At 38.4% G+C, this 13,195-nt stretch overlaps 1 protein-coding gene across 1 annotated transcript; it reads right to left on the bottom strand.

Moving 5' to 3' along the window:
• Positions 1–5,958: 5,958 nt before the first annotated feature.
• On the bottom strand, positions 5,959–7,269 carry LOC128367083 (protein rapunzel-like). The gene is made up of 2 exons (XM_053327880.1): positions 6,776–7,269; positions 5,959–6,649 (listed from the first exon to the last, which is right to left on the bottom strand). Exons 1-2 carry the CDS (start codon positions 7,267–7,269, stop codon positions 5,959–5,961), a joined length of 1,185 nt encoding a protein of 394 aa, XP_053183855.1.
• Positions 7,270–13,195: the final 5,926 nt, after the last annotated feature.

The raw sequence follows: 13,195 nt of genomic DNA, 5'->3' as shown, positions 1-13,195 counted from the left end.
GAATGTCACCTTTTTGTTGGCTCCTACAGGTCCACTCTGTGGGGGGTCCACGCTGGTATTTGCCTCAGGGACTCAATATCATTAAGTCTGCTCCTGCATCTGATCCTCTGTATTTGTTGATAATCTAATGAGGATCTGTTGTAGATTTTGAGGGATTAACGCATTTAAGGCAATGACCCAGTGACATGGTGTTTTCTGGTTTTCCTCTCTTTCACTTCCTCTTTCTCACGCTATTACTCACATACCACTCCCACTCCCATGGGGTGATTATGCTCAAATTCACCTCCTCCATGAGTGTTGCACGTCAGGCTCTCCTAACTCACTAGTGAGTGTTATTGATGAAGCAGAAAAAAAGCGCATTAGGTTTGCAACTAACACTTCTTCATCTCACTAAACAAAGAGGTACAGATGTTTATTTCAAAATGTAAAAGCATTCCTGCACCAGATGAGTGTAGCAATGAGGGGCCTTGAAGGGGGGGGGGTGCAGATGGTGATGGCATCAGAGTAGAAAAGGAAGCATTGGAAAACGTGAAGGAAATTTTAAGGCACTCAGATGGCCGAGACACGTGTTTACCACCCAGTGGATTTCCATTTAAAAGCGTTATTGACAGATGGATTCCCCAGACAGTCCAGTCATATTCAGGCACACTAACTGTAAAGCTGTTTTCACTCAATGTATATATCCATCCATCCATATCTATCACTCACGATCCTTTCCAAAGCTGCAGATACATCATATCATTATTACAAGTAATACATTTTCCTTCATGTTACCTTGGCAACAACTTCAGAGACTACCCAAACCTAACCCTAAACATGTTCCTACCTACCTCCAAGAGCTGATAACATCACAAACCTCAACCCACATACTCAGATTGCTTGTGTATCAACCTAACCGTCTGAGAGCAGCACAAATCTCTCTCTTTTTTTAATCAGGAAGGGTTTTTCATTGTAACTAACTGATTATTGTCTTTATGTTGTGTATTCTACATTATTAATACTGCAGCACTTTTGAGTATCCTTCTTCTTCTTCTTCTTCTTCTTCTTCTTCTTCTTCTTCTTCTTCTTCTTCTTCTTCTTCTTCTTCTTCTTCTTCTTCTTCTTCTTCTTCTTCTTCTTCTTCTTCTTCTTCTTCTTCTTCTTCTTCTTCTTCTTCTTCTTCTTCTTCTTCTTCTTAGTAGTTGTATCATTATAATTAGGTCTACTATATGCTCCTTCATGTTTGCTGTAGTTTGAAAATGTACAGATTCCTGTAATTTATTTATTATGTAATTTTATTTTCCCTGCATAGAACAACATAAAAACTGTATCCGGTCACACTAATATAATAAAAGTTGGTGCCATATACTGTACAGTATATATACTATGTTATATATATTTTCCCTTTCAGATGATGTAATAACCTCAAGACAAATTACTGGCCTAGTGGACAAGTGCTGTCCACAGAAAAGAGGCTTTATCAGGGTGTTTTTTTAAAATTGAAAAACACTGAATCATAATTTACTTTACAATGAGAACCTGACTCATGAAAACCAGCATTTAAAACTGCTGCACCCTCCAAAACAGAAGACCAACTAAGGGTACATTGTTGTTACATAAACAGTAAAACTACCACACGAAAAGTGACATAATACAATCAAACAAGTGAATATACCTGAGTACATATTTCCTACAATACCAAAGACTACTGATAAAGTGCAAAAACTGCAAAGCTGTTATATAAATGTTATGCTAAAATTCTCATTCATTACTCTTTCCGGAAAGAGTCACATGTTTCATACCAAGTAATAGAAAAGTTTATGAAGTTAATACTTTATGTTGACACAACTCTTGTACACTCTCTTCCTTCATCAGGCCTCCTGATGGTCAGAACATTTGTGATATAATGTATATTATACAACTATAAAGGCCTACAAAATGTGTACAACTACTACCTTATCTTCAGAATCTCAATCCAGGCAGCACCTTGAAAAAAGCCTCTGGGCTTGGACCTGCAGCCAGTGTGTCACTGAACAAATGTTTTAATGCTTTTTATTGGATTAGTCCACTCAAAGAGCGGCAGGCTGGTCGATGGTCTACTCGGACTGATGGGTAATAGCATTATCCTGAGCTGGGATTGGCAGACACTAGCGGGCAGAGCTATCCAACCATTGATCGACTCTCCCCTGCAGGGCCACTCTGATGCTAGCCTCCACCCAGTCTTTCATTTGTTTATGAAATATTGATATTCGCTGCTATCTTCTCTTAGAGATGAGGAGATTCAGCTTGATGGAAAGGAGAGTGAATGGGGACGCTGAAAAAAGGTTTTGTTGGGTTTTTTGTGTACTTAATGGGTAATTAGTTTATTATTTTCAGAACAACCATCCAGCTTTTGAAATTAGTTTGGTTTGGGCCACATCTTACTCATTCAGCAACTGAAAAGGCAACATCTGCCTCTTATTAATTTTTATCTCTTATTGATAAAAATCAGGACCAGGGTCACCAGTCCCATGTGATATTCACATAAAACTCCCTTTTGCATGTAAAACTCCAGAATGAGTCAGTCTAAAATGAATGAGGAAACCATGGATCAGCCAAAAAGACTACATACTTTCACATTGCAAAATCTCTTGGCAAAAGTGCCTTACACTTTTACTTTGCAAAGGTCAATTAGGGTGACCCATAGCAACAGACAACATACAGATGTCCTGTGTTGCTTTTGTTGAAGACATGATTGCATGCACATCTGTATGTTGACAGCGCCCTCTGTCTGTAAACCCACTCTGGTACCATTTCGTCTTCAGATTTCATTCTTTTACTCAGAAAATCTTACTTTAAACCTTCCCTCAACCACAAAACGAGCTACCTCCGGCTGCTGCGGCATGAGATGGAAGCAGTAGATCTTGTCAGTAAACAGATGCTTTAGTCTTCCCATAACGACAGTCAAGATTGACGGGCTACCACAGCCTGAGCCTTTTATGCAGGGGAAGAGGCTCTTGGATCAATAGTTGTTACCTAGGCAAAGCCCACACAACCACTAATGAATCCACTTGGCTTATAGTAGAGGCTGCTGCTATTCTCCATGTCTACACAGGAGAGGAACCTTGGGAATACTTGGTAATGATGTAAAAAATATATCTAAATGCATCCACCACATTAAATTTAGAAATAAAAATGACTATTAAAATTAACCCTAATCATTATGTGAACAGCAGGTGCAAGTGTCACATCAGAGACGTTCTGGTTTTGTTTGTGGCATTGTGTTGCATTGTTTCCGTTTTCTGGGACTGGTTCTGTGGTGTGTTTGAAGACTGAGCTGCCCAGCTGTCTGTCTGCGCCGCATTTTCTGACTTTTCAGTGTAGGATTAAAGTAGTGATATATCAAAGGTAAAGTGTGTTAGTCACCTGTCTGGGATTTCTAATTATAAAAAGGCTTTGTGCCAAGGTTGCAGGTGCAGTGCAGTCCATAAGTATTTGGACAATGCCATATGTTCCATTTCTTTTGGTTTTGTACTCAAGCACATTTGATTGAAAATGAAATAATGATGATGAGTTTAAAGAGTTGAATTTTAGGATTAAAGATGTTTACATCCATCAACCAACAGTTTTTATATAGAGTTCCCTGTTTTTGACAGTGCAATAAAGGCATTGACCTGGTTATCATTTCTACATTCTTTACCCAATATACACATTGATAAATTAAAGAGATACATTTTGGACAATAGGCTTATTTGTTATCTTTCAGAGAGCTAGAAATAGATTGATATCACATATCATGTCTGCGATGATTAGCTTAGCTTAGCATGAAAGCTGGAAGCATGGGGTCATCACTAAAACAATGTACTTTATAATCACTTGGAATGTCAGTTATGATTACAGTATAATACATAAAAGTAATTTCTTGGATATCAGATAAATTACATGTAGTGGTCTTTTATGGATAGAATTTGTCCCCCAAAAATCTTACAATTTACACTGAGGTTAGTTGTAAAGCCAAATTTCATCTAGGAGGCCACAGAGACAATCAACACAGCCTTCTTCCTGCACTGCACTGTAAGTTACAGATAGCGCTTGATGGATTCTGACAGGCTTGATTTACGACAGAGAAGCCAAGCAGCTAAAGACCCTCCAGATCCAATGAGATATGAAATGACGACCGTCTCCGCAGGCTCTGCACCTACACCAGGCATAATGACTGATGCCATCCTGCTAAGCCAAGCACTCTGCTGCTCGTCTGCAGGATATTAGTTCAGCCAAGGGTTATTCATAGACAATCAAACAAGAGCTGTGGTCAGGAAATGCTGACTTATGTGTAAATATCAATTAAATTAGTCGGAGTCCCTGTTGCTGAGGGTGCACTGCATTGTTTTAATGGGCGCAGACACTAATAGTGCTGTGTAAATCACATTTATACATAAAAAGACAGGCATATTAGATTATACTTGTTTACACATCCATTAGCATTTGTATTTGGCCAGTAATTGTCATAAAAATTATGCTGAATACTGAACATGCATTGATTTTATTGAGATTGTGTGGAATGAATATAGAAACTGATGCGGTTTAAATAATTACACATGATATTTTAATATATAAATGCCCATTTCACTGATTTATATCAGCAAATATAACATAATGGATTTAAATGTTCATAAAAGTGATGTTTGTGATGGACGGGTTAGTTGTGGCAGACGTCACAATGGTTGGTTTGAGAGAGTAAGAGCCAGGGTATAATAATGCTGTATTTAAAACATTTGAAAACCATACATAAAAAAAGAAACACATCACTGGAGATACTATCTGCAGTGCTGACTTAGTGCATAATTTAGAACAAAAAATGAGATAAATAAATTAAGAAAATTGCTGATGAAATCTCTTCTCATTCACCTAACACAAACCATTACGTAATTACAGGCACAGCACTGGTAAGCAGTGGGGTTCAGTCGGTTTGGTTCAGCATCGAGGGCTTTGAATGTGTTTAGAACACAAGGCACATTGCAGCGTCTCCACTGCCAAACTCCGAGCCTCTTGTTTTTCACGCCTGAAAGGTAACCTCTGCACTCCCTGTCAGAGTTATGTAGGCCAGCCTGCTGCGTAGAGACAAAATGGGAGCACAGCTCAGTAGATGCCGCCTCAGCAAAACCATACAAGAGAGGTCTGTCTCTTTAGAGCTGCAGGTGCAGAAGCCGTTTCTCATGGGAGACTGGGTTATTACTGTATGCAGCTGAGGTAAAAGCATAGACTCCCTTTTTACACTGTTAGTGTGAAATACCTTATGGTTATGAAACAAACTGCTTAGTAATTCATACATTAAAACAGATACATGGTGTACATACATGGTGGGAGTTCATAACATGCAAGCAGATAATATTCAAACAATATAAAATAAATTAACATGAAATAAGTCAAATATTTGACACAAGCCTGAAATGTTTTAACAATGTACGCTGTAGTGCAAAGTCATGAGGGAGTGATGTGTAGCACAACAAGCTAGTGAATATCTGTAACTGAACCACATTCCCACATATGCTGAATGAAAACATGATGTTATTAGTCTTTGGTGCCATTTCTAAACAAACTAAAAATTACACACTAAAATTCATTGGGGCCAGGAAAGATGTCACCCAGTGCAGCAGGGTGGTTCACTGATGTGTTTTAATAGCTTTTGGACAACAACAGAGGTCCACAGCACAAAAGAATAAGATATCAATTCATTTCTGGTTTGGCTCTGCACATGAGATTTGTTGAGGATAAGAAAAATATACAAAATTGAGAGCCTTATCCTTTAAATTCTTTCAACAAAAGGGTTAGGGTTCGGCTGTTTGTGAGATTCAGTATCTTCAAAATGACATGATTAAATTATAAAATGATGTTCTCAGCTTGGTTTTGCAGATTAACAAGAACACAAAATTTGAATACATTGTTCTGTAGTTATACTTGTTCCCAAATAATCCCAAAAATCTTACATAAGTGTAAGCTTCACTCCGAGTGCACACACACTGCCACATTCTTGTGTCTCTCCCAGTAGTGACAGTCTTCCGGAAAGCTCCATGCAGCTGCAGACTCCTTGTGGCGACTCACGGCGTGAACAACAAACCCAGTCAGCTGCTTCTCCAGCACCTCCACCACAGCTGGAGCATTGCCTTTCTTTCCCTGGCCCTCCATCACCTGCCGAATGCAGTCACGCGGCACTGGCTGGGGTTTGATGCTGTGTGACACCACCAGGTTGATGTTGTTCACCTGGAGCACCTCAAACCAGTTCTTTCCAGCCACGTGGTGAAAATGTTCTCCTGCCCGCCAGTTCCGGTAGGTGCTCCCTGAGTGGTTGATCAGCCGCACTGACCAGCTGACCCAATCATACTTTTTCACCAAGAACTCTAAGAGCTGCTCAGTTGCATCTTGCAGGTTCTCTTCTTCCTTTTCTTGCAGGATTCGCTGGGCATCTAGTTTTGCTTGCTCTGGAAAAGCAGCGACACAGGACTCAATGGTTGTCTTCATCTTGGACTCTACTTCTTCAATTTTGCTGCTCCACTCTTGGATTTTGTCTTGTTCTTCCTCTTGGCCCTGGGTTAAGGCACAGTGGCCCAGGAGAGCAATCAGGCCCAAGCAGAAGAGCTCCTTCATCCGGACACAGAAATCTTCCAGAAGACGGCGGTTCCTTGCAACATACCTGCAAAACAGAGGAACCATGTACATGTAATGAATTTATCATGTGCTCCTATCTGGAAACATGCATATGAGTAGTACATGAGAAATGCATTGAAACACATAAATGTAACAAAATATAACAATTTACCTTTCTACCAGCTCTAAAACTGACTCTCCAAAGCTGTTCTTCCCCATCAGAGCATCATACAGCACAAACAGGTTCTTATCTCCTCCAGTTTTAGTGAAATGCTCCAGAAAAAGCCGAGTCTTCACCTCCCGGAACTGCTGTTTTGCCTCTATGATGTCCACATATTTCCTAAACTGATTCCTGATGTTCTCCTCTACAGCAAAGTACTGGGAGTCCAGTCTCCCCTTTTTGATCTCGCAGTCGATGTCTTCCAGTTGGGTCGAGAGCACGTCAAGTTTGTTCCTCACCGTCAGGAATTGCTCTTTGACATAGAAGACCTCTTTGCTTTGGACGTTGTCTAAGGCCAGTCGTAGAACCGGAGCGGCAGCCTCACAGAGGGGGAAGAGCTCCCCCACAGCACTGGCCAACACCTCGGCCCCCCTCTCGAACATATCCATCACTGCCTCGATAGCCTCCTTCTTCTGGGCGACAACCCTCTCCAGTGAACTGGTCATCTTCTATGAGATAGGGAACAAAATCTGGCATTAACTAGAAATTAGCCTCGGGGAGAATGGGCTACAGGCTTTAGTCTGTTATGTTCTTTATTTTGGGGTCATTCTCGGCTACAACAGGGTTGTTTTGGCTTGTGAACACTGAAAATTAAGCTAGTTCTGAATGCATCTGCTTCTCACAGATTGTGTAAATTCATGAGTTGTGAACAGTTCAACTAAAGAGACATTTTTTCATTTGAAAGAAGAGGTTCATATCTTTTATTTTACAAGTGAAAGGCATATATTAAATAAAAGACAACACAAAGGTCACAAATTTGTGGAGCAGACCACTTTTTTCTCTCTTCCCCTTTTCCTTAAAATCTACATTACATATTACAAAAAAACTGAAATGATTCTTTTTCAAAGCTTTTCAAAGAACATTTGCACCTTTTTCCCTCAAAAAGACAATTTTCCACATGCTACACTATTATGGAAATGAGAAGATGATTTGCAGATGCCTAGCAGGTTATAAAACACATTGTAGAAAAGTTATCAGGATGTTTGCTATAAAAATACATGACACTAAGTTCATTTTGTAAATCTTGTAAAAAAGCTGGAAGATGGATATACTCTATAAATTATACTTTTGGCTGAGGAAAAAAAACACCCACTCTGAAGGATGGAGGTAATGATGTCATATAAACAAAATGGGGGCCTGAGACACTTGGATGAGAAAATGACAGAGATGCCCTTGGGTCTGAATGACTCATTTCAGAGCAGAACATATCAAGGCCAAGCCATGTTTAAAAATCTCCTTTCATCCTTGCCTACACCGTGACATACATTTATCACTGTGTCCTCTCTGTTCAGACGTTTGTCTGTGGATGGACCCCAGCTGCTGCGTCACCATCTCCTCGACATATTTAATTAACATTTCCCATTTGTTATTTGTTTATCTTCTGAAAATGCGCAGCGATTATCTGAGTTTAATATGAAAATAGGCAAAGATGAAAAAATCATGAACTTGTCAAAACGTTAAAAAGCGAATAATATGTATATAATAATAATTTGAGCAGAGAGTTTAAAGTATTTAACATCTTATAGGTAAATAAATGAGGAAAAGGTTTGTCATGTGTCCAAACTGTCATGCGCACCCAAAAGAAATGCGCAATGGAGGTATTTTTACGCATAAGTCCCCTGAGGGCATCGGACACACCTTACAGCATATTAGTCCTTCTGATTGGAGATAAAGACATTCATAACATTCTTATAATAATAGCGTTTTCTCTTTTTATTACCTCAATGACACGGATATGCTGGTCCTTCACGCTTGGTGAGCCTTGACAGCTGCAAACAAGTTTTTTTTCTCCTTCAAGTTTGAGAAAATTCTCACGGTTCTCTCGTCCACTGTGGAGCTGGGAAAGGGTCCAAAGCAAGGATCCACAGAGGGAGAGGAGACGCGCACACAATGTCTGCAAGGAGAGAGAAAACAGAGAGATAGAGAGAGATGGAGTGAGAGAGAGAGAGAAAGAGAGAGAGAGAGAGAGAGAGAGAGGTTAAATATCTGGTCTACTCCATTTTCTTTTCAGTGCTCTTGTCAGCATGAAAGACGAAGATTCGGTCTCTTTTGATCGAAACGCAGATGAATAAACCGTTTTCCTGTCAATTGAACAGTATGTTCATCTGAAGGAGGTCTCTTGCGCACTTGGTTCAAATGTTTCATCGTGATCTTCAGCTGGTAAAGCATCCAAACTTAAGGTAAGATGACTAAAAAATAGTATTCATTATCTTTTTAGTGTTTAACTATGATAACCTGATCATCTTTTTCATTTTTACCACAACCTTATCTCAAATCATGAACGGTTGTGCAGCTGCGGTATTAAAAATCATCAGATGTTTGTATTTGTAATACGGTTTTAAATAGGTTATATCACATTAAATTAGACTTAAATTTGCAGGGAGCGAATTTGTCAACCACATAGTCTTTAGGCTAATTATAAATCCTGCACAGCTCAGCCTCACCTCTCTCCTGTTAGATTTCAACAAATTTAAACACCAGGGATTAAAACATCCCGTGAAAAATCGAAATAAACATCGTAATTTGTTTGTTTTTGTTGTCAGTCAGAATGATCAAATTATGATGATCAAATTAACCCTTACACCCCCCCCCCCTCATTTGTGCGCACACGACGCGCCCTGTGAGCGCTCAAGCTGATCCTCCCTCACCAAAAAAATCATTACGCGTTAACCGTTTCTCCTCCTGATCCATGAAAGACTTCATACACGACATGTGTGAAGATTTCTATTCAATGTAGCCTTTGCCCAAAACTTTTATTTGAATTTCTGAAATTATTTCTGCAGGTGAAAATGAATTGTCTGAGGCGAGCTCATGTCATGGGAAGAAAAACGAGCTCCATCACATGATGAAGGACGTGCGTCGGCGCCTCAAAGACACTCATCAGTGTGTCTGCAGAGGAAGGTAAGCACCTCAAATCTTTGTGTCTCAGTAATCTGCATTTCAAACGCCTGCAATGCACATTTTCCAGTTTTTGTTCCCCAACTCTGAGCCGTAAGTCAAACCTGTTCATCTGGATAATGATGCATGAGGGCCATACCACAGGTGCTTAACCTCTGCTATGTGCCCGTTCGGCGTGTACAGATTCATGTGGGTTGTCTTCGTGCTGGTCATGTAGCAGATGTGAGGTTTCATTGGCTCAACAGCTCAAAAGCGCAGATGTGGTGCGGCAGTCCAGTTGGCCCTCAGGGGGGTTCAATGAAAACAGGTGCAAGTGTAGCAGTTGAGTACTGACGCCCTCTTGCGACCAAATCAGTAAATTGCACCTTTCTCTGACCCTCCTAATGCACCATCTGGGAGGATTTAATATTAAATTCTACGCTTTTAGTTTTCCAAATATACCTTTCACTATCAGGCTAAATCAGGAGAAACTCTCTCAAGGTTTGTCTATTAAATGTTATGTCATTAACAAATAGGCATCTTGGGTTTGAATATTGTACTGTGCAAGCAGCAGAAACTAAATATATCTCACCAAACTGTGGATGATTAAAACTAATCTACAATGTTACCTGTATAGTTGTAGTGCAGTATAATAATTTTCAGTTTCAGAATTTGATGTTATCTGATATTCTAGATGAAGATGCTTATTTTCCAACACTTATTCTGCTGTGAGTCCTCCACAATCCATGAATGATATTTAACATCAGAGCCTGTTTGGTTATTAGTGTTACTATTGTCATGTCCAAGGTGAGAAAGTACATCCATATAATACATTTTCAATCCAATCTATTTCTGATCTGTATCTAATATTTTAAATACCAAGTAATTACATTTTCAACCCATTTTTGCAGTGTATTTCTGAGACTTTCACTGTGTTTTCAAAATGATTTATTAGACATTTTATACATCTAATTTTGCCAGGAAGGACAAATACACTATATATATACTTATATATACTTGTTTTTTTTCAATGTGTCAGAGACAAAATTTGCTATTTATAAAAGCGTCCCATAAAATGTGAGTCTAGCTGCAGTGATTTGGGCCCATTTGGCCACAAGAGCATCAGTGAGGTCGGGCGCTAAAGCCTGTCTCGCAGCGAGCGTTCCAGTTTATCCCAAATGTGTTGGATGAGGTTGAAGTCAGTGCTCTGTGCAGGCCAAGTTCTTCCACACCACGGTGGGAAAGACAATGTCTTTATGGACCTGGCTTTGTATTTATGGGTATTATATCAAAACAGGATAGGACCATACCCAAACTGTTGCCACAAAGTTAGAAGCACAATATTATACTACAGTCTAAATATTGTTGTGTGTTGTACCATTAATATTTCTATAACTGGAAATTATAGTAAGGAGTCTATAGCCCAGTCCATGAAAAGCAACCCCAAGAATTGTACGTTACAGTATTTAATATGAAAGTGTGATATGACTAGTTTAACAGAGTCATATCTAATATATCTAATCAGTAAGACATAACTTTTACTTGTGATAGCTCATTATTCCCCACTAAAGATGTTACTATAATAAAATATATACTCCTCCAAACCAGTATTATTCACTCATCTTTATTTATAATGGTGCATATACAACCAGGCATCAAAGACCCATAACAAAAAAAGGTAACATATTCACATATATGACATTTCAAAAAAGCATCAAGAGGTTTGTGTAATGTTCCTCCGCACAGCAGTTTGACTGTAGTTTATGTAGCATTCACTATATGGCACAATGACGCATTAACCACTTTAGGACATTGTTATTTATTGAAAGGATCAGAGCAGTAGGAGTCAGACCTTAAAAATAAAAATATACAGATTTAGTTTGGTAACCATAATCTGAACTGTCCTGAAACAGTGATCCAAACCTATCTGTTACTACTGATACAGCCTGTTTGCTATTAAATCTGAGCTGTAGCATATAGACTATTCAAAACCTTATACAATGATGTACTTAAAACTAATACAAAAATCCTTAAAAGAAAAAAACCCAAAACAGAATACAAAAAGTAATGTCAGATTTAGGCACTATTGGTCAGATGATGGGGAAAAGGGAGGCATAATATTTATCTTGCAAATGCTTAACTGTGAAAAAAAGGGAAAAAAGTTATTAAATGTGTTTTATGTTCAAAATCCACATAAATGACCATACATGATAATATGTATATTATATATTATATATTGCAGCAACACCTGGTGCACCTCCTGCATTGCATTTAGGCTGTACTTCACATCAAATAAAAAAATAAGAGTGATTGCACAGGAGAGTAGAAGTGACATTATAACTTCCTATAATATAACAGTTCCTCACATTTATCACATAAGTCATAAAATAAACATCTAAAAAAAAGGTTTGTGTGATGAAAGTGGACGCACATTTAAAGCCATTGCTAATTTCACCTCATGAATGGCACATTACATTAGATTAGTGTATCCTTTTGATAGAGAAGTGCTTATATTGTCGGATGTAGTGTTACATTAAATCTGATTTTAATTGTAATAGTAGTGTTTTCAATTTCTTAACCAAAAACTCTGGAAGTAAAGAAAATAAAGTTCTCAGTACAGCAGCATCAGAAATATTAGTGTACAATAAGATTCATTTAGTGTTGGAAAACAACAAGTATGCATAGTGTATCATGAGCTCCAAGCATCAATAACATACCTGTAGAATATATCTTACTAATTTTCACATGGAAGTATGATCATGTGTAGTATATTGATTATATCGCTGTAGTTACATTCATAGCTCTGAACACTTTGAGATGTTTGTTTCTTGGTTTGGTTTTTTAAATTATAGATACGAGGCAACTCACAGCAACTCTCTCTGTTTGGCAAAAGGTAGCAATTACTACATCAGTGGCATGAGATAAAACAGAGTTTGTACAGTAGGTTTAAATTTTAAAGAGCTCATAGGATGCCCTCTAGTGGTGTTATATCTGTATGACAGGAGCCTAAGCTTGTTTGCCTCGAATTAAAAAGGTTTGTTGCACATCCCAACACAGTGATTTCCTTGTATGTATTTTTCAAAAGATACTATAAGTGACAAATTGGTAGTATATATAAGTATTTTCAAAAAGTGCATAATGTGGAGACATTAACTTCAATGTCAGCCATTAAAGCTGGAAGAAAGGTACATCTATGTAACCCTAACCCAAAGCTTGATTGATAGATTATGTTAAAATCCATAACAGTGCAATTTCCTTACAGAGAATGCTAACATTTAGTGTTTAGAGTAGATCTGTGATGAATTGCACTGTATTTTTGTACACTGGCTGAAACCAGAACAGTCAAATTGATCAGCTATTCGGAGGAATGTACATTATTAATCTGTAAATTTTTGCCAATTGTGATATTAAGCCAATGCAAGACAGGCACATATTGTATTTCTGTTGTCTTAACGTCAGTCTGAATACAAAATAAATGCCTGCAACTTTCACATG

The sequence above is a fragment of the Scomber japonicus genome, chromosome 10 (assembly GCF_027409825.1).
Source record: "Scomber japonicus isolate fScoJap1 chromosome 10, fScoJap1.pri, whole genome shotgun sequence".
Classification (NCBI taxonomy): Eukaryota; Metazoa; Chordata; class Actinopteri; order Scombriformes; family Scombridae; genus Scomber; species Scomber japonicus.
Note: the sequence above shows the minus strand (reverse complement) of the source record. Positions and strands in the feature narration are given on the sequence as shown.

What these genes read in the sequence shown, in the direction of transcription:
- LOC128367083 (XM_053327880.1), bottom strand. Translation starts at nt 7,269, where the DNA reads ATGACCAGTTCACTGGAGAGGGTTGTCGCCCAGAAGAAGGAGGCTATC. An exon ending in GTTTTAGAGCTGGTAGAAAG is followed by an intron (nt 6,650 to 6,775) that starts GTAAATTGTTAT and finishes TCTGTTTTGCAG; the next exon opens with GTATGTTGCAAGGAACCGCC.